This window comes from Haliotis rubra, unplaced genomic scaffold (assembly GCF_003918875.1).
Source record: "Haliotis rubra isolate DU_JTF1 unplaced genomic scaffold, ASM391887v1 Scf313, whole genome shotgun sequence".
Classification (NCBI taxonomy): Eukaryota; Metazoa; Mollusca; class Gastropoda; order Lepetellida; family Haliotidae; genus Haliotis; species Haliotis rubra.
The window spans coordinates 1029736-1054198 of record NW_025766984.1 but is presented as its reverse complement, the minus strand read 5'-3'; the positions used below and the strand labels follow the sequence as shown (position 1 = coordinate 1054198).

At 41.0% G+C, this 24463-nt stretch overlaps 4 protein-coding genes across 6 annotated transcripts in view; 2 read left to right on the top strand and 2 right to left on the bottom strand.

Moving 5' to 3' along the window:
- LOC124283340 (formin-like protein 8) overlaps positions 1-322 on the bottom strand; it is a 722-nt gene extending 400 nt beyond the window's left edge. Inside the window, exon 1 of the mRNA XM_046719378.1 lies at positions 147-322. Coding sequence (XP_046575334.1) covers positions 147-265 — 119 coding nt within the window. The 5' untranslated portion in view covers positions 266-322. The remainder of the gene's footprint in view (positions 1-146) is intronic.
- LOC124283335 (arylsulfatase B-like) overlaps positions 1-9062 on the top strand; it is a 24507-nt gene extending 15445 nt beyond the window's left edge. The window contains exons 10-11 of the transcript XR_006900327.1: positions 692-697; positions 9049-9062. The gene's annotated coding sequence lies outside the window, so the exon portion shown is untranslated. The remainder of the gene's footprint in view (positions 1-691; positions 698-9048) is intronic.
- LOC124283339 (ataxin-7-like protein 3) lies at positions 4829-24463 on the top strand. Of its 2 annotated transcripts, none has more exons than XM_046719375.1 (12): positions 4829-4964; positions 6162-6277; positions 6723-6739; positions 6999-7167; positions 7915-8009; positions 8345-8425; positions 8881-8949; positions 9110-9135; positions 10030-10073; positions 10291-10359; positions 10647-10783; positions 21303-24463. In XM_046719375.1, exons 1-12 carry the CDS (start codon positions 4917-4919, stop codon positions 21437-21439), a joined length of 1008 nt encoding a protein of 335 aa, XP_046575331.1. In that variant the 5' UTR covers positions 4829-4916; the 3' UTR covers positions 21440-24463. The 2 variants fall into 2 exon arrangements, with proteins under 2 accessions (XP_046575331.1, XP_046575332.1); XM_046719376.1 differs by lacking the exon at positions 21303-24463 and adding an exon at positions 13118-13219 and having other exon boundaries at positions 4836-4964.
- The window catches only part of LOC124283333 (separin-like), a 51539-nt gene continuing 43513 nt past the window's right edge, over positions 16438-24463 (bottom strand). Inside the window, exons 11-15 of one of the 2 annotated variants that reach the window (XR_006900326.1) lie at positions 19089-19309; positions 18695-18778; positions 17904-18068; positions 17351-17712; positions 16438-16450 (exon numbers count right to left, since the gene is read on the bottom strand). Coding sequence is in view for 1 of the 2 variants with exons in the window: in XM_046719368.1 (XP_046575324.1) it covers positions 17508-17712; positions 17904-18068; positions 18695-18778; positions 19089-19309 (675 nt within the window). In the remaining variant the exon portion in view is untranslated. Of the gene's footprint in view, positions 16451-17002; positions 17713-17903; positions 18069-18694; positions 18779-19088; positions 19310-24463 lie in introns of those variants that run through there. The other variant, XM_046719368.1, reaches the window with a different exon arrangement.

The following is a 24463-nucleotide window of genomic DNA, read 5'->3' as shown; positions in this document are numbered from 1 at the left end:
AAGCCTTTACACTAAATCATTATCAATTATTTAGTTTTGTAATAATCATCTTGTAATTTTGTGATGACAAATCATATCTATTTAAACAATTGTTAAATGTTTATATTCACGCTTCTAACCATATTCACTCAAATGTATTTTGGTACCTTCTTTTCCTTGACTCTCTATCATCCTCTGCCTCCGTGTCGAGGTTAGACATATCAGTTGCCAGGGGTAGTTTTCTCCTTACCTTGTCATACGATTCTGTAATTATTATAGAACACATTTAATTAACTCATCATTATGCCAGTATGTCAGAAATGATCTTGTTAACAATGACCTATCATTTAATAATAATAATATTTTAAAAGAATGAATTAGTATGAAACGTGTTCAGAATTAAAGATAACCTAAACTACACTGATTAGCTTTAGTCGTATATACTTACCACTACTGTACATGACTGTGATGGTATACAGTTTCCATGTATCCTTGTCTGGGAGGCAGCAGGTCTTCACTCCCCTGTCCAGTTGGTTACTGTTTTTGAACTTGGGCCAAAAGCAGTACTCTCTTCCGTGGAGCCAAGTGTGTGGCACAATCCCCACTTCATTAGTCTTTTGGAACTTGACTATGTGGTACATTTCCTGTTATAAAGCACTTGTCGCTTGAATTTTCAGATTAGAATAGCGTCTTTACTGTATAGAATTAGCAGTATCATGTCACTGTTTTCTGTACCAATGAAACAACATACACACTTTACTGAATGTTTAGATGTAGCAAAGAAGTACAATAAATGATTCTTTTCAGGTAAGATAACATATTTCTTTTCAATTTGTGATCCCCCCACACAGATGGTCACTTAAATACTTAAATGTGAAACTTTAAAAATCCAATAGAAGACGATTTAAGTGAATAAGTGAAGAAATCTTTTTTGGATAGGAACTTAGCATATATGATTAAAATATCTTTGTTTGCATTCTGTACAATATTTTTTATTATCACAACTTCATTGTTAATACTAACACAGCTATTTCAAATTGATTTTGACAAAAAGAATCGGTCCATGTGAATTTCTTTATATTGTGTCACGTATCCTAAATTAGATAAAATAGGTCCATCTGAATGTTCAAACTTTACACCTTGATTCTCAGAAACATGTTTACCTTTGTGAAGAGGTACCTGACTTTCACCTAAACGTCTTATTATCTGCTGAAGGGGGCACTTTGGTGTTCGAAGTAGCTTTTTAATTTGCCTAAGAAGCTTTCAAATGGAAAAGATGAAAAATTGTCCAAGGGACCAAGCCTTTTTACATCCTGTGATAGATGTATTAAACCATGCAGGTTATAAACAACCATATCATTGCCATAAAGACGCGAAAAATGTTCAACAAAAAGATACAAATTGTCTTTGGCATAATCGCAATAATTTGGAACTAGTAGCGGGGTTGCTAAACAGGTAATACCGACAAAAAGAAGCAGAAAATTTAAGTACACGGCATTGCACAAAATATCATTTAGGGCAACCGGTCCAGTATATAATAAGAATAATCTATATTCTGTTGCTTTCCATCTGTCTATTTCCCTGAGAGATCTCCCTTTTCTACAGAACTCCCTTGGGATATATTTTGAATACAGAGTTAGCTTATCTGACAGTTTGTTTATTGAGTTGCTCCAATTCTACATCCTACAGAAACGGGACCCTTCATCCATAAAAACAACAGTTTTTTTCATGACATCTAGGCAGACCAAATGCATATAATCAAGTGGAAACTGGGTAACCATACCTATTGATAATTGACTCAGTGGTGATCTGAATAAATGATGCTCTTCATCAGCCATTTCATCAAATTGAAGATCAGTTCTTAGAGGTGCTTTTGTTTCTGGGAATGTCATCTTGTTCAACCATTTACCGTTTTGAAGACACTTATCACAACCAGAGTAACCGTTGTGGCCTTTCACTCCTTTAACAAACGCCCTGACTGGTGTATCGCATATAAAACATGAAATGGAAACTTCAATTTTGAGGCCATTGTGGTCTAGCCCATCACGCTCAAGACCCTTCATTTCTTATACAAATTCGTTTAAATATTCACCAAGTTTTGGTGGTTTGGAAGCACCATAGAAGAGGCCTATGATAAATGGTTGACCAAGAAAGGGGTGGATGACTCTCCCAAGTATTGGCCAGAACTGCATTGAGGTGCTTTTAAAAACAGGTAAACCATCAATATTCACTTGAAATTTCACTTGCTTACCAGGAATATTGAATTCCATTCTATCAGAAAGCTGATATGATAAAGAACTTGAAATTCCAAAATGAAAGTACTGCCCCCCTGTAATGTTTTTCACAGCGTAACTCTGAGGAGTAAGAAGCAATGTACGTGGATCCTTAGGGAGAGAAGGGTAGTCATTACGTAGAATTTCTAATAGTGACGAAATTGTTCTATGAGCAACCTGGTATTTGACTGCCCATTCGCTAAGTTTTGACATCATTATTTCATCTTTGTCTCGATATTCATTATCAGAGCTGTCATTTTCAGAACTACTTGTTGCATGGCTAGTTTTTTGATAATCATGACTTGCATTTTGCTCAAATTCATAAATTGTGTCATATTCATCTTCATCATTCACGACATCTTCATCACTACATGAGCCTTCATCAGAAAATGTAGACTAACAACTAGTCTCTGAAATGAACATATTTTACTGAAAAAAGTTCATAGTAAAAAAATAATAATAATAATGAAAAGGAGCCCTGAGACTTTAAATCTAGACTTGCCACATTTTCTAGACTTGCGTGGCCTTTCATGGATATATTTGCTTCAGGGTCTGTATGACAGACTACAGAAAATGTGGTTGTAGATGCTAAAAATTGACTTGCTTGTGATACAGACGTTGATGTTAGTGTTTCCTCAGCATTATATTGGTGTTCAAATAAATCATATTTGCTGGCTGATGCCAAAGCTTCTAAATGATTTGAAACCCTTTTTCTAATTTTACGACGAGATGTCCAATACGAGTCATTCATTTTGATAAAGTCAATATACCGGTAAATACAACGTACAATTCTATCTAAAAAAACAAATAATATTCTAGTTAGTCTGTCGTCCAGACCCTGGAGCAAGAATTTAAAGGAGCCTTCTTAAGTCTAGAAATTCTGACAATTCTAGATTGCCTTACCTCTGGGGTTCTTTTCAATTTTGATTAATATGTAATCTTAAAAAAAAATTTCACTCTATCAATTTTGTATATTTCAAATACTTTCTTTTCAAAATATAATTTGAGAATTTAACAATCCCAATCAGTCAGATATGCAATTGTTACCTAATGTGGTACTGAAAAGTATATACATGTACATGTATTTCTGATTACAGAAAACAGTGACAAGTATAATACTGAAACGAAATGTTGCAGTAAATGGAGAGGATGGCCACGTTTAACTCAATGGTGCTTACGTATCAAATTACAACCATTTCCAAATAACCCATTTATCTTTTAGTAACATGTTTACATATATTTTAAAACAGTGACTATATGGTGGACTATACCTTTCTTTAAAAGATCCTAGTATATCACGTGGAAAAGGGACTTGAAATCTGTAAATCCTCGGACAAGAGCAAGAGTGAACAATGGTGTAAGATACCGCTCAAAGAAGAAATTCCTCAGTTGATAGTCTGCAGCAAATGTATGTTTCAAAAGTTTCCATTGTTTGTAGTTTCTTATAAATTATAATTGGACCATTAGCCTAAATAAATGTGCACTGATTGTATGAAACTGGACAAGGGCTTTTGAGATATATTTGTAAGTTAATCTTCAAGTTTCACGACTAAAAGTAGCTTCGGGCAGATGAAAATTTAGAACACATGGGTCAATGCTGTTACTCTGCTGGGAATCTACTGGTACCAGCTGGCCGCTGAGAGACAGTGGCTCGGCCGCTGAGAGACAGTGGCTCGCCCGCTGTGGCCCACTGCTGTGCCAATGCTGTAAGCCCGTTGTCGGCACAAGCGTAACTCGCGGCACTAATACCAGCATTGGGCCAATGCTACCATGCTACCTGGGTATATTTATGATTGAATAACTGTTTTATCTTATGGAATGTGGAAAGGATACCATAATGCTTTACTACAACAGATGTGTGAGCATGCGTGCGTCTGCACATCCATGTGTATTGTATGTGCGATGTACTTGTATGATCTCTTATTTGGCATTACTTTCCTCAAGTATCCATACGGCAGTGGAACCAGTGAAAGGAGAGAAACCTGTGAATGCATTGATAAGTGTCCAGACCTCCAATAAGCTGGAGGTTTTCTTAAAATACGCAAACTGCATTTGAAAACAAGCATAACTCTCTTTGAATTACTTGCGCACATATACTCACGAAGAAGTTGAATAACCGAAAAACAGAACAACTCTGTGCATATAAGTACCTATTAGTATAGCTTTTAGCACATTAATTGCGAATACAAGTATTGTTACAGATTTTTGTTATTAGCCGAATAAAGGAATCATGTATTTAAGTGATATGCTGCATTGAATAATGCGAAACATGCGACGAGGGCTCCCAGCTCCCGAATATTTTTAGGGGTACCTGGGGCTACGCACCATCGATCCCAACCACAAAATTTACTTTCGAAATCTTTGTTTTTACAAAATTACATCTATGTGCAGGAAACCGTACTTTTGCCTATAATGGCAGTTACGCCCCTTCTCTTTATAAATGACACTGAATGTTTTCATATTGGCTTTAATTCATGTTTAAGATGTTTCCATAATTAAATCGCAAACACTCATTTTCCCGCCATTTAAAGCCAAGGGGAAGCTACTCTAATTTTATTCGAAGAATGCAGTTGATTCGTCGATTCGCGCATTTCACTTTTTGACAACTTCCGCTTATCAGTCTCGCACGCTCACTGATGCTTGGTGATTTTGCGAAGTCAGGCGATGGTCGAAGCCGATTTGCCCTTTCTAGACGAAGACGAAATGTTACAGGTCGGAATATAGTCGGAAAACTTCTCATTACGTCAGAAGGCTTCGCATGAGACGCTCCGAGGCGTGTTGCAGCCGCTGTCAATCTCAACCGGCATTGTTTGTCTGTTTGTTGTCAAACAAGATTCGTCGCAAGTGCTGTGACTAAAATATTATGAGCAATAATCGGACTCCCGGACTTTGTAGTTTTTAATTTGAAAGAAATATTACTAGCCACCCTCTATCACAAGTAGCGTATCTCATTATCATTACCTGGGGAACTGTACAGACCAGTCGTAGACCGGCGACCAGTTCAAACTGCTATAAGCTCCTTCGCATCCTGGTGCTCCCCTTGTAGATCAGGATAGTGAGGCTGACAGATTGTAATACGAAACATAAGAAATAACGACCTGATTTTCATTTCCTTCCAACCAGGTGTAGTGGGATAGACTAGTGGTTAACGTTTATTTTGCGAAAGGCGCCGTTCAATATTCTGCACGTATGCTATACAAAGTGCGTAATCAATGTTCCCATGTAGTTCAAGAACATTGCTACAGTCGTAAGACCATCCTCAATACTTCCTTCTAATTCATTATACAAAATCATTTCCCATTAGGCCCTTAAAGTGTGTGGCCCTAACAAGGTCACAATAGGTCCTCGGCAACCAGTGCAGTTTGGAGTGAGATCAATCCGGTGGTCAGATTTGTTGGCTTTACCTGATTGTTTTCATCACTATACCCCAACGGTGTGTATCGGTGCACATATTATCAATCACTGGATTGTCTGGTCTGGACTCAATGATTTGTAAGACTGTCCAGAGGACTCGTGTCTGTAACTAAAACACTAAAAGCAATAACCAGACATTCTTATTTTTGGGTTGAAAGAAATATCATGTATCATACTAGCCAGTTATTAAATTATGTCACTCATCTGTAGTGTTTGTAGCTAGTCCTTCATGAACAAGTGAAATATCTTTATTATAATCTGTGTCTGTCACTTCTATTCAGTTTAAATTTGGAGCAAACTTAAAGCATTCAGAAATGGAATTGAGTTAGAACCGTCAGGGAGGGCTATCATCTTTGGATTGGTACTTGTCTTCAGCACAGTTTGGTAATCTTGGGCTAGCAAGCTGGTGGAAATGTCCCGGAACAGGTAGCTTCAGGGAGTCCTTTCATTGTATATTTTCAGGTAAATATAACATTTGTTTTTCTTGTACTTTAGGCAGCCATGAATGATGTGATGCTGGATCTGATAGACGAGGTGACTCTTGGTCTCTGTTTTGAGGTGCATCGGGCAACGAAGAGGGGCACCATATTTCTATCTGACACGGATCCCCAGTGCGTACACTGTACATCACACTGAATCTTAAAACAACACATTTTGTGAGGCTGGAAACTCTAGAGCTTGAACTGCCATCTTTAGAAGAAAGATACTTGAACATTGCACTTCATTAATAGCTATCTTTGTGAGAAACACATATCCACTGTGGTCAATTATTCTAGCAATGACAGTTTACTTTGATAATCAGAGATATGCTTTCACAGTAATTTTCAATATAGTGGAAGAAAGTACTATACTTTTGAATAAGCTCATATAGTATTGCAAGTATATACACAGACTTCTTTGCTTTTGTCTCTTTGAATGTAATTTCTTAAGACTCTACTTTTTAGCAAATTTTAAAGTTTGGAAGAAAGCCTTGTTTATTATATCATGTCACACAAACTTTTATCAAATGTGTATGACAAACTCTACCATTTCATATTCTTACATTTATTTTTTCAGGGCACATAAAGATCATGGTATGTAATATTTGCTTTTCAATGCAAATTCTGCTATATGTTTTGAATAAAAGTGTTGGGTGAAAAGACTTTTTCTATTGGTATTGGAACCATTACTTTAATGCTTCTTAAGAGTTATAACTTATCATTTCAAAATCAAATGTGTATTGTATGAAGAGCCATAGACCCAACTGTATACAAACCGTGTAGTATAGATTTTTATACTGAATTCTTTCATCATCGGTAATATTGATATTAGTTTTTTCGCTTTTTCTTTCAGAAGTAGTTGATCGGCCAGGAGTGGACGTGTTTGGCCAGGTGCCGACAAAGAAGCAGTTTGAATGTGTGTGTCCTAACTGCCAGCGCCATCTGGCAGCATCTCGCTTCGCGCCCCATCTGGAGAAGTGTATGGGGATGGGTCGTAACAGCTCCCGTATCGCCAGTCGACGGTGAGGAGAGGCCATGAGCAGAAAGTAGATTGTGAAATGTAATTTAAAAAATGGCCCAGGGAAGGGATTAATTTATGGTGGTGGTGCGATTAATTGAAATAATTGAAGATTGGTCGCAATGACTAAACGACTAAGCAATCGATCATGTTTTCTCATCATCGAACACAAACAATTTTGGAACACTTGTTTGCATTAACAATATTTGGTCACAAGGTTGGTTTTGTCTGTTATTTTTCATAAGCACTACAAGCTCGTTTCAAGTCATGACTGAATTTATCTTAAAGACTCCAGCTAATATATGTTCCTAACATACTAGTCATCCTTTAAAGATGTTAATTTGCAAATGCATTTTGTGCCAAAACCCAAAGAACTACATGTTTTGTTTTTTATGTTTTGTGCATTAACAAACATAACTATGAAAATTTGATAAATGGCCCTAACCAATTATTTTCGATGATTGATCAGTTGTAATGAACTAATCATCAATTTGAGATTTTAACCAATTCCTAACACTAATTAATTTTCTCATTAAGAATATGAGATTGTCATTTACTTAAGGTTTTTAGTGCATTTTTACTTTGATGTGAGTGAGATCAGCTGATGAACAGACTGATGCATGCACCATTACTATTGTGACATAATTAATCAATACTATCTGATGATCTGTGAGAGAAAGAGAAACAGATGGATGAAAGAATCTATATCATACAGATTGTTTTAACTCATTGAATAATTTCTTTCTTTCAGCATTGCCAACAACAGTACCAAGCGAGACAGCGGTGATGACAGTGGTGATGACGACAATGACAATGATTGGACGTACATAGAATCAGCCAAGAAATGTAAGGAGAGCTTCCATGTTTACTCACCGTTGACATTGTCATTGGCACACTAGTAACAGTACTGTTCTGTGTATGTTGGACTCTGATCTATTAAGTACTAAGTCATATACTTATATAAACTTTGACAATCTTCAATGTATATTGGGGGCGATGGGGTAGCCTAATGGTTAAAGTGTTGGCTTGTCACGCCGAAGACCCGTGTTCGAATCCCCACATGGGCACAATGTGTGAAGCCCATTTCTGGTGTCCCCCGCCGTGATGTTGCTGGAATATTGCTAAAAGCGGCGTTAAACCAAACTCAGTCAGTCAGTCAATGTATATTGTATGTTTTTCAGCAAAGAAACCAAGTAAAAAGGAAAAAAGTGTCAACTCTCCTCGCAGGAATAAATCCCAGGTTGGCAAGGTGAAGAACGGAGGTATGTTTTGTCTGGACATGATGATAGTTCAGCTCTATGGGGTGGGGTGGGGTGTCTACAGTGTGCTGCAATCCTTTAAATCATACTATATATACTGATGGAAATAAATAAGGGAACACATGAAAGAACTAATGTTGCTTTATTTAATTCCAGATTTTAATTCACAGTGCAATACAAAGCCTGCTAAGAATCATGGAAAAGAATAGTGGAACACATACTTTCACGTGTTTTCTTTTCATTTCGGTCAGTGTATGTTATATTTTGGAATGTTTATCGTGTTTATAGATGAGAGGACACTGAAGTGAAGGTATGACAAAATTGTGACTAAGTCATGTGATATATTTTTAACAAAATGGCCTTATTACTGAACTGACCAATCACAAGATGCACACACCCTTTCCTAAAACTGTACCCTTGCTTACATGGCTGTACTGACATTGAGATTGTTTTGTCAGGAGACTCCAATACAGAAAGCATTGGAACTCCTGAATCCAACTCACTCAACTATGAAAGTATGACAATAGGTAAGAGTTCTTTAAAACAACCGAATAATGCCACATAAAGCATGCAGAATAGTTTTCTGTTCATTTGTAAAGTGATTTTAACTGTAAATGTTGTGATAGTATGTTTTGTGAATGTTACTCATATAAATGTTAACTAATAATGTGTTCATTTTTTCTGCAGAAGAAAGAAAGTCACTTCTTTTACTTGTAAGTTGTTCCTAGACGTTTACTTCTCTGTACTTATCCAGTGTGCATCTACCTTGTGGTGATTCAGGTTCAAACTGGTACTGATCAGGTTCAAACTGGTCCCTTTCAGGTTCAAACTGGTCCCTTTCAGGTTCTAGCTGGTCCCTTTCAGGTTCAAACTGGTCCCTTATGGCCTATTCTGGTCACAAGGTGACTGGGTTAATCTGTTGGTCAGGCTGTGTGCTTGATGGTGTGTCATTGTACATATGGGCGTGGATCATTGTCCACAATATCAATCACTAGATAGTCTGGTCCACATTTATATATTTTCAGACTGCTGTCATGTAGCTGGAATATTGCTGAGTGCGACATTAGGAAACAATAACAACATTATGGACAGCATAAATGTCAAGCACATTCTAATAAGCTTTGTTGTAAAATTAATAGATCTTTATAGTCTTATGTTTTAAAAACCCAAGTTATTTCACAAGATTTTTGTATATTTTGACTGAAGCAAAATTATCAGTGATGAAAGAAGCATATGCACAAGTTCATTATATAGTTTTGAAACCAGTGGATAGTATTTCTACATGTAGCAAAAGACCAATTCTCTCTCACTGGAGCAGCAAGTTGCCTTATACTGGTTGGTTATGTGCTTTCAGGGGGCGGTTGGGTAGCCTAGTGGTTAAAGCGTTCGATCGTCACACCAAAGACCCAGGTTTGATTCCCCTCATGGGTACAATGTGTGAAGCCCGTTTCTGGTGTTCCCTGCCTTAATATTGCTAAAAGCGGCATAAAACCATACTCATTCACTTTCTGTGTGCTTTAAAGATAGCATTAATTCAAGAACTTAGAAGTTGGATGTGCTTGTCAAATGTATACTGGTGACTAATATTAGACATTGTTTCCTTGTAGACGTGCGGGGTAATCTCAGAACACACTAAGAAGATGTGTACAAGGTTTGTGTTTATCCATTTACCATGGAGCTAAAACAATGCATTCTTCACAGCAGTCGTAAGGGATAGTGCGTAGTATTTACTTATTAGTAAGAGTGTTACCTGCTGATTTCCAGGGGCAGTGGGGTAGCCTAATGGTTAAAGTGTCCGCTCGTCAGGCTGAAGACCAGGGTTCGATTTCATTATGGTAACTCAATACATATCTCTGGTTACCCATCAGGTCCAGTCGATGTCCTCAACATACAGACGACCAGAGGAGTAAAGTCCGCCAGTTGCTACTGCGACAAGGGTATGTGCCGTTTTCCAAAACTTTTAATCAGAGGATGGTAAATCAGAAATTATGGCAAAAGTCTCATCATGTTCATGTAAAATGTGTTTATGTCTTGTGGAGTCTATTAAGTGAGTTATCCCCTTTGAGGGAAGATGTAAGATTGCTAACTTTAATGGCACAAATGTACACTTTACTGTTGACATTATTTTTTCTTTTGGCTAATCTTTGCTCTGATGTTGTGGTACAATGGACATTTTGGAACTGTCCATGCTGTCAGAGTTGCTACATTGAAGGTTTGTTTTCAGGTCATCTCTTGAAGGCGAGGACGTACATGTCGACATTGATAGCATTGATGACGCAGAGAACCAGGTGCTGAGGGAAACCCTTCAGTGGGAGGCCTCCTCTAACTCCTCTCCTGCTGACTCTACCTCCACAAACAACAGTAGGTGGACCATGGACACTCTGACATCTCCTCAACACATGACACATCTCCTCCGCACATGGCACATCTCCTCCACACACGGCACATCTCTTCCACACACGGCACATCTCCTCCACACATGACACATCTCCTCTACACATGGCACATCTCCTCTACACATGACACATCTCCTCCACACATGACACATCTCCACACATGACACATCTCCTCCACACATGGCACATCTCCTCTACACATGGCACATCTCCTCTACACATGGCACATCTCCTCTACACATGGCACATCTCCTCCACACATGACACATCTCCTCTACACATGGCACATCTCCTCTACACATGACACATCTCCTCTACACATGGCACATCTCCTCTACACATGGCACATCTCCTCCACACATGGCACATCTCCTCCACACATGACACATCTCCTCCACACATGACACATCTCCTCTACACATGGCACATCTCCTCTACACATGACACATCTCTCCTCTCACATGACACATCTCCTCTACACATGACACATCTCCTCTACACATGGCACATCTCCTCTACACATGACACATCTCCTCTACACATGACACATCTCCTCTACACATGACACATCTCCACACATGGCACATCTCCTCCACACATGGCACATCTCCTCTACACATGGCACATCTCCTCTACACATGGCACATCTCTACACATGGCACATCTCCTCTACACATGGCACATCTCCTCTACACATGGCACATCTCCTCCACACATGGCACATCTCCTCTACACATGGCACATCTCCTCCACACATGGCACATCTCCTCCACACATGACACATCTCCTCCACAGATGGCACATCTCCTCCACAGATGGCACATCTCCTCCACACATGGCACATCTCCTCCACTCATGGCACATCTCCTCCACTCATGGCACATCTCCTCCACACATGCACATCTCCTCCACGCATGGCACATCTCCTCCACATATGCCACATCTCCTCCACATGCCACATCTCCTCCACATATGGCACATCTCCACACATGGCACATCTCCACACGTCACATCTGCTCCACACATGGCACATCTCCTCCACGTATGCCACATCTCCTCCACACATGGCACATCTCCTCCACACATGGCACATCTCCTCCACATATGGCACATCTCCTCCACACATGGCACATCTCCTCCACACATGGCACATCTCCACACATGGCACATCTCCACACATGACACATCTCCTCCACACATGGCACATATCCTCCACACATGGCACATCTCCTCCACATATGGCAAATATCCACACACGTCACATCTCAACATCTCCTCCACACATGGCACATCTCTTCCACACATGCACATCCCCACACATGGCACATCTCCTCCCAACATCACATCTCCTCCACAAATGACACATCTCCTGCACACATGGCACATCTCCTCCACACATGGCACATCTCCTACACACATGGCACATCTCCACACATGGCACATCTCCCCACACGCCACATCTCCTCCACATATGTCACATCTCCTGCACACATGGCACATCTCCTTCACACGTGCACATCTCCTCCACACATTTCACATCTCCACACATGGCACATCTCCTCCACACACGTCACATCTCTTCCACACATGGCACATCTCCTGCACACGTCACATCTGCTCCACACATGGCACACGTAACATCACTTCCACACATGGCATATCTCCTGCACACATGTCACATCTCCTGCACACATGTCACATCTCTTCCACACATGTCACATCTCTTCCACACATGGCACATTTCTTCCACACATGGCACATCTCTTCCACACATGGCACACGTCACATCTGCTCCACACATGGCACACGTCACATCTCTTCCACACATGGCACATGTCACATCTCTTCCACACATGTCACATCTCCTGCACACATGGCACATCTCTTCCACACATGTCACATCTCCTGCACACATGGCACATCTCTTCCACACATGGCACATCTCTTCCACACATGGCACATCTTCTGCACACATGTCACATCTCTTCCACACGTCACATCTCCTGCACACATGTCACATCTCTTCCACACATGTCACATCTCCTGCACACATGGCACATCTCTTCCACACATGGCACATCTCCACACATGTCACATCTCCCCATGTGGCATATCTCCTCCACACTTTCAATTTGAGTCAATGCATGTCTGTACAGAATGCAGTGATGCTTTCATGTCCAAATTGTCAGTTTATTTCCCTAAAACTGGTGTTACAATGTTGTCGCATATTGTCAGCAGTATCATACGACCAAACTCATGGACACATTAGGTACTGACCATGTGAATTGTATAATTACAGGTACAGGGTCCAGAAAAGGTCACAGAAAAGTTCTTCCAAGTCAGGGGAAATAAGAAGAGAAAACTGGTAAATCTTCCGCCAATAATGGAGGAAGCAACACTAGTTAGATCAGCTAACCTCTACGACTTCAGCTGAGTGTCTGCCAGTGGTGGATACATTCATTACACATGTGAAGATGACAATACTCTCTCAGGGCAGAAGAGTTAACAGCTGGGCCCTGTCATGGGTATATGTTAACTCTGTCATCAGTGTAGTGTGTGTTAGCCAGTTGGCTGTTAACAGGCCTGTTTCCAGTTCCAAGCAGGTGGAGGCGGCCTGTGAGGATTCCAGGGCTGCGTGTCGTGCAGATACTTGATCAGTCACGTGATGTACATGATGATATCATCTCACATCTCAGGGCAGGGACGTGTCAGTGTTGTAAGTCTGTGAGGAACTTGACTGTGCGGATGTGTCAAACGTGAATGTGGAGTTGCATGCACAGGTCTCGTTACTTAGTCTGCTATAACCATCACCTGGACCTGTTTCCTCAGCTAATCCGGGGTTCATTACTTTGCATTACTTGAAAGGGGATCTGAAAAACTTTGAATATCCAAAGTTTGACCATCAAATTAGGGAGTGTTTTTTGTGAATTCTTTCTGTTTGCCATATGTTGGGTAGGGTCAGGTTGACCCAGTTCACCAGGTTAGCAACAGATTATTTCACAGACTTACTGTCATAACGCTAAGACCTTGCACAGAGCCCCCTTCTACTGAGACATCTTAGTGCCATGCATTACCATGTAGGCTAGCATGTCTTAGCAGTGCCAAATTATCAACAGCTTCCTTCAGGGCCCCATTCTATAAAGTCATCTTTGCGCCACGCTCATAAATCTGTTAAAGATTTGGACAATACAACAGTGGTCAGCCTCAGATTGCTTTGTGGAACATGACCCACCATTATAACAGTTCATCCAAAGGATATCTCAAATGCTAAGTCAGCATGGCTACAGTGCTTTGTTCACTTCTTTCTTTGTCTGCTGTGGAGATTTTGGTTTAGGTCCTCCACGGTCAAGGCTTGCAAGGGCATATTTGGGATGCGCTAGTCATGCTTGGTGACTTGGTTTATTGCATGTCGACATCCCATGAGGGTGTTGCTTGCTGCTCATCAGCATGGATTACTTACAGGCTGCAGTTACATAGCTGGAATAGTGCTGAGTGTGGCAGAGAATAGCATCAAACTGCAAACATAAGACAACAACATATCACTATGTGTGGCACAAAACGACTCAAACAAAACAACAAAGATCTTCCCTTGAATTCTTCCCTCGGTGTAAGGTATTGTGTCATTGGAAAATGTGTAAATAGAAGAGATGCCGAGTACAGACATCTGGTGAGTGCTACTAGTACTACAAGATGGCTTCTCTTTATCAAAACATGAAACTACATTCTTCAGCTCGTCACAATATGGCTGAAATATTGTCGATGTGACACTAAATATTAACTCGCATTCTTCAGTGACATGTCAGGTTAAATCTTGTGATGGATAAAAACAGATGCTATTTAAAGTATTACGAGTGAGTGAGTTTGGTTTTATGCCGCTTTTAGCAATATTTCAGCAATATCATGGCGGGGGACACCAGAAATGGGCTTCACACATTATATCCATGTGGAGAATCGAACCCGGGTCTTTGGCATGATGAATGAATGCTTTAACTACTTGGATACCCCGCTGCCCCTAGAGTATTGTAAAACTACCGCAGTTTATGGGTGTTGGCAGAGAAGTTTGGTTGTTTTATTATTGTGTCGTCATTGTTGATATACAGGGAGATTCAGGGAGCAGCTTTGGGAAATGCTTTAATCATGTCAATTGATGTTTGGTTTATGTGGCAGTGAATAAGAGCTTATAAATAGTCATCAGCTTTACTCTGGTTGGTTAAATGGCCTCATGTTGTAACTATATGTAATGAATCCTGATTGAAAAGTCTGACGGATGTCCCATTGGGATTCTAAGTTAGAACTGGCCCCAGCAACCTCTTAAGGGTAAATGAGTCTTCGAGTGGATTGGGTGGTCTGATTTTATTATTCACAGGCACATATAGCTGGGATATTGCTGGATGCCTCATTAAAACATGCTTGTTTGTTTACCACTTCTTGAAGGATGGGGTATGGGTGTGTCAGGAGGTGGTTATCATTGGTTTGATTCGAGATTATGTTTGTAGGTCTATCAGCTCCATAACCATGCTTGTGAGTTTCACTAAAGTGATAAACATTTGGGACTTGGATCACTAGGGGCAACCTGTGATGATCCGGGTTAGAATTGGTCTTCAGCAACCCATGCTTGTCGAAGAGGCGACTAGGGGGATCGGGTGTTCAGGATCGCTGACTTGGTTTATATGTGTCATTGTATCCGAATTGCTTAGATCGATGCTCATGATGTTGATCACTGGAGTGTCTGGTCCAGATGCGATTATTTACAGAACGCCATTTTATAGCTGGAATATTGCTGAGGTCAACATGAAACAACACACAAATCACTTGGAGCCTCCTACATCAAGTTGACATGCTATGATATAGCTGAAATACTTTTTAACGTGGCCTTAAACCAACCTCACATACTCTTTCGGTCTTACACTTCTCTTCTCACCGTATTTCACAGTAAGTAAAACGTCATACCTGATCAAGCCTACATACTGACATGACAAGGTAAGCCTTGTAAGCACACTTAAATCATGTCTAATTTTTTAGTTCTGTACAATACTCGGAGAGTAAGTTTAGGTTGATTAAGGAATAAGATCCTAACATGGAAATAGGAAGAAACTACTATTGGTAGGAAAATGTATCCGTGACAAGAGGATATCAGGTGATAAAAGCAGAGGCGTACATGGCTACAGTTTTACAGGTGTCCTGTAATGTGCTTGTTTCTGTGGGTGATAGTTGTATCAGCTGTTGTCGTTGACGACCTGGTTCAGGTGACTGTTCCAGCAGGTCCCCGAATCCAAGCATCCAGGGAGTGGAAGTCTCCGACAGGACTTTCATTACATGGTGATTTGTTCTCATACGTTGGAGTATGAAACGTTGTCTTTCCTGATTTTGCAATGTGCTTAAAGCGAACAATTGTTCATTTGTTACTTTGTTTATAATGTATTTATTGTGTACAGTACAAAGATGTGAAATTGTGTGAATATACAAATGAATAAACAATTGATGGTTGCCTGTGTTTGTGAAATTATAAATCAGCTTTGTGAGCTGTACTTGAACTTAAAAAGGAAATTATCTCGACCTGGACCCATTTGCACAAAGCAATCATACTGCTTCAACTGTCGAAAGTCTGTTAAAAAATGGAATTTACATTCACCTTAGAGCTCAGAGGCCAGTATTTGCAAATGTCTGAAAATATCCTAAGGTGATATAGTATATTTCCCAATTCATGCTGGAATATTTTATATCTGATCATATAGCTTTGAAGAGGTCAATCTTGACAGAAGAACTTTGCTGTAGAGGAGCAGAATTTGGTATAAATTCAATGGTCAAATTCAAGAAATGATAAATCATTTATTGACGACTCTGTCCAACCCAATGATTACACATAACAGAGTTCTGCTTACTAGCATGTTTTCAAAGTTTATTCAAGAAATAGTACAACATAAAAGGCTACTGATGTCTGACTATGCAGTGCTCATACACACTGGTCTGGAAGAATCTGCATCAGCTCCTGTCTAATACTGGTAACCAACTACAGTAATGATTATCAAACTAAAATATGTAAAAGGCATTTCACCTGACAACATTATGCTGTGCATTCATACCTCTAATCACGCTGTATGTAAATCATAAACAGCACTGAATAAATTACTATTCTCATGTACTCCTGAGACATCTCATTAAATCTTATTCACAAAGCTTGAAATTTCTGTGCAAAATATATTCCACCTTAAACTTTTACATTACTTTCCAAATTCAACAATACGTACAATTTTATACATTTTTTACATAAGATATGAGTCCTGATGAGGCACTGCAGTTTTTTAAATATTACTCTAACACAAACTGCAAGAACACAGTGCAATATTAAAACTTATGCCTGAAAGTCAGGGGTCATTTGTTGTTGTAACCTTTATGTTCCAAAACAAAGATAAAATTGGTCCCTCGATTCCAATACCAGTATAACAAACCTCAAACATCCTAGGACTCAATTCCTGGCACTCCTGTTACCATAGCAATGTGGAGACTATAAGGAAGACAGTGCAGAGACTACTGATTACTACCAGTAACGTCAAAGTAATTAGGTATTTAATCAGCCATAGCCTGATAGTAAGGGCAGCTATGTAGACTAGTACTTTCTAGATGAATTTCCGTCCCTATTAGCTGCTGGTGTCCAGTTTTCCTGTCAAGTAATGACTGTGTGAAGCAGATCATCTTCTGAAGCTGACAGGGAAGCCATAGACAACTGGGGCTGCTCCAATGAGGAACGGCAATCGACACTGATCCCTTGCGGCAGGAACAGCCTCCAGTAGGCTGCCTTCCCCTTCTGCTGACATCCAAGATGTTAGCATGCCTCCCAGGAACCTGTCAATGTCGCGGTCTGTCACGTCCCACAAGTTGGCTATGATGGTAGGGCTGAAAAGGAACGAAAGTATATCAGATGTGTTTCAGATCAGACATTTCATGTACATCTTGTTAACGTATTGTGTATTAAGTCAAGGAACACTTTTAAAAAGAACTCATTTCTGAAAACATATATATGATGCACTCAAATAGGTGTGGGTTATTTCCCTTGTACAGTGTATGATGTTGCTGCAGCTGCTCACCATCCTGCCAGGAAGTAGTTGTTGATCATGCCGGTGGCCTCCAGGATCCCACGGGTTTGAAGATATCCACTGCTGCATCCCATCAACACCGCCACCGCCCGACATCGCAGCTGCTGCAGGTCACTGCCGGAGTAGTACTTACAGCCGCTGCCGTGCCCACAGTAGCTGAAACACAAACCAGCTCATGCATTCTGTCCTAAAGGTGGCTACACACTGCAACTTAAGCCCCAAGAAGGAAGTCCAAGTTTAACAGACATTCTGTTTGATCTGTAACTTTGGTCACTAGTCTGAAAATTTAGTTTGGTCAAGTAAGCACAATAACAATAGTCAATTTGATGGCATGTAAACGAAATGAAAATAATATTGGCCATGTTAGGGTTGTAGGCTCAAGAGTGTTCTGCACAGACTGTTGTTACAGAACTGGGATATTTACCCTTCTAACTTGCTTGTTTGTTGATTAGTTACCAATACTTGAGGCATATAATGGGCAATAATCAAGTCTGGTACAGAAAACCTACATTGTCAGGGTACAATGATGATCAATCAAGTCAATGAAAGTTCTGTTAAGTCCACTCCTCAAAGTCATGCAAATTATGCATTATTGAAATTTGTATAAGATTACTGGTATTCGGGGGTGTTCTGTTTTCCTCCATTGTAATGAAAAGTATGAAAGTTTCACCTGCTTTATTCACTTTTGTCTGAACACTTATCATAAATTTCCATAAGTATATGCCATCCATTTGTTCTAGTAGCAAGAGTCCATATATCACAACCACTTCACAGAGACTTACATGAAGAGGTCGTGATCAGTCAATGCTGACTTGAACTGACTGGGGGTAGGCTTCTCTCCTATAAGTCCTGTCCATCCAGATGGCCTTAAATCAAATAACAAAATACACACACATCTTCAATTCAGTATCACAAATATCTGAGAAAAACATTTTAGATCAATGTGACTAGAACTTGAACATCTCAAAACTGGAAGGCAAATAACAGTTGTCTTGATGAAATACTAAGTGACTGTTTCAGAAGCTTCCTCAACATCAAATTGGTTTAAAATACCACTTGGTCCAACAGAGAGAACAAATCTTGGAAGTTTTGCAAAATATAATACCAATTTAGCCTCCTTGCAAAGTTTTGTGAAGACATGTTTTAATTCTGCTTTTGAAATGAAAGATGTCTTACTCTTTAAACAAGTTTTCAAAGGACTCCTGTGTTGACATGAGGTCATTGTCAGGGTTGAGTATGTAGAAGGCATTCTGAATATCAATTCCGCGGACACAGGCATGGGACTCCGACATGTGTCCTGCCGACAGCTGTGTGTGGAGGTGGTAGAGAGACGGGATCCTGGTGACTGGGTGGCTGCGAAGGCTGGGGAGGCTCTCCCACGGCAGGTGCTGGACATCCTATACACAAAGCCACCCGTTAGGATACCCTCCCATTATACATGGGACTTCATAACAGTGTAACATGAATAAAGCATGGGAAACAAGTTTTTACCTGTTTTATTACAGTACACCTGTCAGAGCATCTTGATAAAACAAAAATAATTCTTGAAGATTAATTCATCTCCTCTACACATGGCACATCTCTACACATGGCACATCTCCTCTACACATGACACATCTCCTCTACACATGGCACATCTCCTCCACACATGGCACATCTCCTCTACACATGGCACATCTCCTCCACACATGGCACATCTCCTCCACACATGACACATCTCCTCCACAGATGGCACATCTCCTCCACAGATGGCACATCTCCTCCACACATGGCACATCTCCTCCACTCATGGCACATCTCCTCCACACATGCACATCTCCTCCACGCATGGCACATCTCCTCCACATATGCCACATCTCCTCCACATGCCACATCTCCTCCACATATGGCACATCTCCACACATGGCACATCTCCACACGTCACATCTGCTCCACACATGGCACATCTCCTCCACGTATGCCACATCTCCTCCACACATGGCACATCTCCTCCACACATGGCACATCTCCTCCACACATGGCACATCTCCTCCACACATGGCACATCTCCTCCACACATGGCACATCTCCACACATGGCACATCTCCACACATGACACATCTCCTCCACACATGGCACATATCCTCCACACATGGCACATCTCCTCCACATATGGCAAATATCCACACACGTCACATCTCAACATCTCCTCCACACATGGCACATCTCTTCCACACATGCACATCCCCACACATGGCACATCTCCTCCCAACATCACATCTCCTCCACAAATGACACATCTCCTGCACACATGGCACATCTCCTCCACACATGGCACATCTCCTCCACACATGGCACATCTCCACACATGGCACATCTCCCTACGTCACATCTCCTCCACATATGTCACATCTCCTGCACACATGGCACATCTCCTTCACACGTGCACATCTCCTCCACACATTTCACATCTCCACACATGGCACATCTCCTCCACACACGTCACATCTCTTCCACACATGGCACATCTCCTGCACACGTCACATCTGCTCCACACATGGCACACGTAACATCACTTCCACACATGGCATATCTCCTGCACACATGTCACATCTCCTGCACACATGTCACATCTCTTCCACACATGTCACATCTCTTCCACACATGGCACATTTCTTCCACACATGGCACATCTCTTCCACACATGGCACACGTCACATCTGCTCCACACATGGCACACGTCACATCTCTTCCACACATGGCACATGTCACATCTCTTCCACACATGTCACATCTCCTGCACACATGGCACATCTCTTCCACACATGTCACATCTCCTGCACACATGGCACATCTCTTCCACACATGGCACATCTGCTCCACACATGTCACATCTCCTGCACACATGGCACATCTCTTCCACACATGTCACATCTCCTGCACACATGGCACATCTCTTCCACACATGTCACATCTCCTCCACACATGGCACATCTCTTCCACACATGGCACATCTGCTCCACACATGTCACATCTCCTGCACACATGTCACATCTCTTCCACACATGGCACATCTTCTGCACACATGTCACATCTCTTCCACACGTCACATCTCCTGCACACATGTCACATCTCTTCCACACATGTCACATCTCCTGCACACATGGCACATCTCTTCCACACATGGCACATCTCCACACATGTCACATCTCCCCATGTGGCATATCTCCTCCACACTTTCAATTTGAGTCAATGCATGTCTGTACAGAATGCAGTGATGCTTTCATGTCCAAATTGTCAGTTTATTTCCCTAAAACTGGTGTTACAATGTTGTCGCATATTGTCAGCAGTATCATACGACCAAACTCATGGACACATTAGGTACTGACCATGTGAATTGTATAATTACAGGTACAGGGTCCAGAAAAAGGTCACAGAAAAGTTCTTCCAAGTCAGGGGGAAATAAGAAGAGAAAAACTGGTAAATCTTCCGCCAATAATGGAGGAAGCAACACTAGTTCGTCAGCTAACCTCTACGACTTCAGCTGAGTGTCTGCCAGTGGTGGATACATTCATTACACATGTGAAGATGACAATACTCTCTCAGGGCAGAAGAGTTAACAGCTGGGCCCTGTCATGGGTATATGTTAACTCTGTCATCAGTGTAGTGTGTGTTAGCCAGTTGGCTGTTAACAGGCCTGTTTCCAGTTCCAAGCAGGTGGAGGCGGCCTGTGAGGATTCCAGGGCTGCGTGTCGTGCAGATACTTGATCAGTCACGTGATGTACATGATGATATCATCTCACATCTCAGGGCAGGGACGTGTCAGTGTTGTAAGTCTGTGAGGAACTTGACTGTGCGGATGTGTCAAACGTGAATGTGGAGTTGCATGCACAGGTCTCGTTACTTAGTCTGCTATAACCATCACCTGGACCTGTTTCCTCAGCTAATCCGGGGTTCATTACTTTGCATTACTTGAAAGGGGATCTGAAAAAACTTTGAATATCCAAAGTTTGACCATCAAATTAGGGAGTGTTTTTTGTGAATTCTTTCTGTTTGCCATATGTTGGGTAGGGTCAGGTTGACCCAGTTCACCAGGTTAGCAACAGATTATTTCACAGACTTACTGTCATAACGCTAAGACCTTGCACAGAGCCCCCTTCTACTGAGACATCTTAGTGCCATGCATTACCATGTAGGCTAGCATGTCTTAGCAGTGCCAAATTATCAACAGCTTCCTTCAGGGCCCCATTCTATAAAGTCATCTTTGCGCTACGCTCATAAATCTGTTAAAGATTTGGACAATACAACAGTGGTCAGCCTCAGATTGCTTTGTGGAACATGACCCACCATTATAACAGTTCATCCAAAGGATATCTCAAATGCTAAGTCAGCATGGCTACAGTGCTTTGTTCACTTCTTTCTTTGTCTGCTGTGGAGATTTTGGTTTAGGTCCTCCACGGTCAAGGCTTGCAAGGGCATATTTGGGATGCGCTAGTCATGCTTGGTGACTTGGTTTATTGCATGTCGACATCCCATGAGGGTGTTGCTTGCTGCTCATCAGCATGGATTACTTACAGGCTGCAGTTACATAGCTGGAATAGTGCTGAGTGTGGCAGAGAATAGCATCAAACTGCAAACATAAGACAACAACATATCACTATGTGTGGCACAAAACGACTCAAACAAAACAACAAAGATCTTCCCTTGAATTCTTCCCTCGGTGTAAGGTATTGTGTCATTGGAAAATGTGTAAATAGAAGAGATGCCGAGTACAGACATCTGGTGAGTGCTACTAGTACTACAAGATGGCTTCTCTTTATCAAAACATGAAACTACATTCTTCAGCTCGTCACAATATGGCTGAAATATTGTCGATGTGACACTAAATATTAACTCGCATTCTTCAGTGACATGTCAGGTTAAATCTTGTGATGGATAAAAACAGATGCTATTTAAAGTATTACGAGTGAGTGAGTTTGGTTTTATGCCGCTTTTAGCAATATTTCAGCAATATCATGGCGGGGGACACCAGAAATGGGCTTCACACATTATATCCATGTGGAGAATCGAACCCGGGTCTTTGGCATGATGAATGAATGCTTTAACTACTTGGATACCCCGCTGCCCCTAGAGTATTGTAAAACTACCGCAGTTTATGGGTGTTGGCAGAGAAGTTTGGTTGTTTTATTATTGTGTCGTCATTGTTGATATACAGGGAGATTCAGGGAGCAGCTTTGGGAAATGCTTTAATCATGTCAATTGATGTTTGGTTTATGTGGCAGTGAATAAGAGCTTATAAATAGTCATCAGCTTTACTCTGGTTGGTTAAATGGCCTCATGTTGTAACTATATGTAATGAATCCTGATTGAAAAGTCTGACGGATGTCCCATTGGGATTCTAAGTTAGAACTGGCCCCCAGCAACCTCTTAAGGGTAAATGAGTCTTCCGAGTGGATTGGGTGGTCTGATTTTATTATTCACAGGCACATATAGCTGGGATATTGCTGGATGCCTCATTAAAACATGCTTGTTTGTTTACCACTTCTTGAAGGATGGGGTATGGGTGTGTCAGGAGGTGGTTATCATTGGTTTGATTCCGAGATTATGTTTGTAGGTCTATCAGCTCCATAACCATGCTTGTGAGTTTCACTAAAGTGATAAACATTTGGGACTTGGATCACTAGGGGCAACCTGTGATGATCCGGGTTAGAATTGGTCTTCAGCAACCCATGCTTGTCGTAAGAGGCGACTAAGGGGATCGGGTGTTCAGGATCGCTGACTTGGTTTATATGTGTCATTGTATCCGAATTGCTTAGATCGATGCTCATGATGTTGATCACTGGAGTGTCTGGTCCAGATGCGATTATTTACAGAACGCCATTTTATAGCTGGAATATTGCTGAGGTCAACATGAAACAACACACAAATCACTTGGAGCCTCCTACATCAAGTTGACATGCTATGATATAGCTGAAATACTTTTAACGTGGCCTTAAACCAACCTCACATACACTCTTGGTCTTACACTTCTCTTCTCACCGTATTTCACAGTAAGTAAAACTTCATACCTGATCAAGCCTTGTAAGCACACTTAAATCTTGTCTAATTTATAGTTCTGTACAATACTGGCAGAGTAAGTCTGGGTTGATTAAGGAATAAGATCCTAACATGGAAATAGGAAGAAACTACTCTTGGGAGGAAAACGTATCCGTGACAAGAGGGTATCAGGTGATAGAAGCAGAGGCGTACATGGCTACAGTTTTACAGGTGTCCTGTAATGTGCTTGTTTCTGTGGGTGATAGTTGTAGATGTGCTGCATCAGCTGTTGTCGTTGACTGTTCCAGCAGGTCCCCAAATCCACGCACCCAGGGAGTGGAAGTCTCTGACAGGACTTTCATTACATGGTGATTTGTTCTCATACGTCTGAGTATGAAACGTTGTCTTTCCTGATTTTGCAATGTGCTTAAAGCGAACAATTGTTCATTTGTTACTTTGTTTATAATGTATTTATTGTGTACAGTACAAAGATGTGAAATTGTGTGAATATACAAATGAATAAACAATTGATGGTT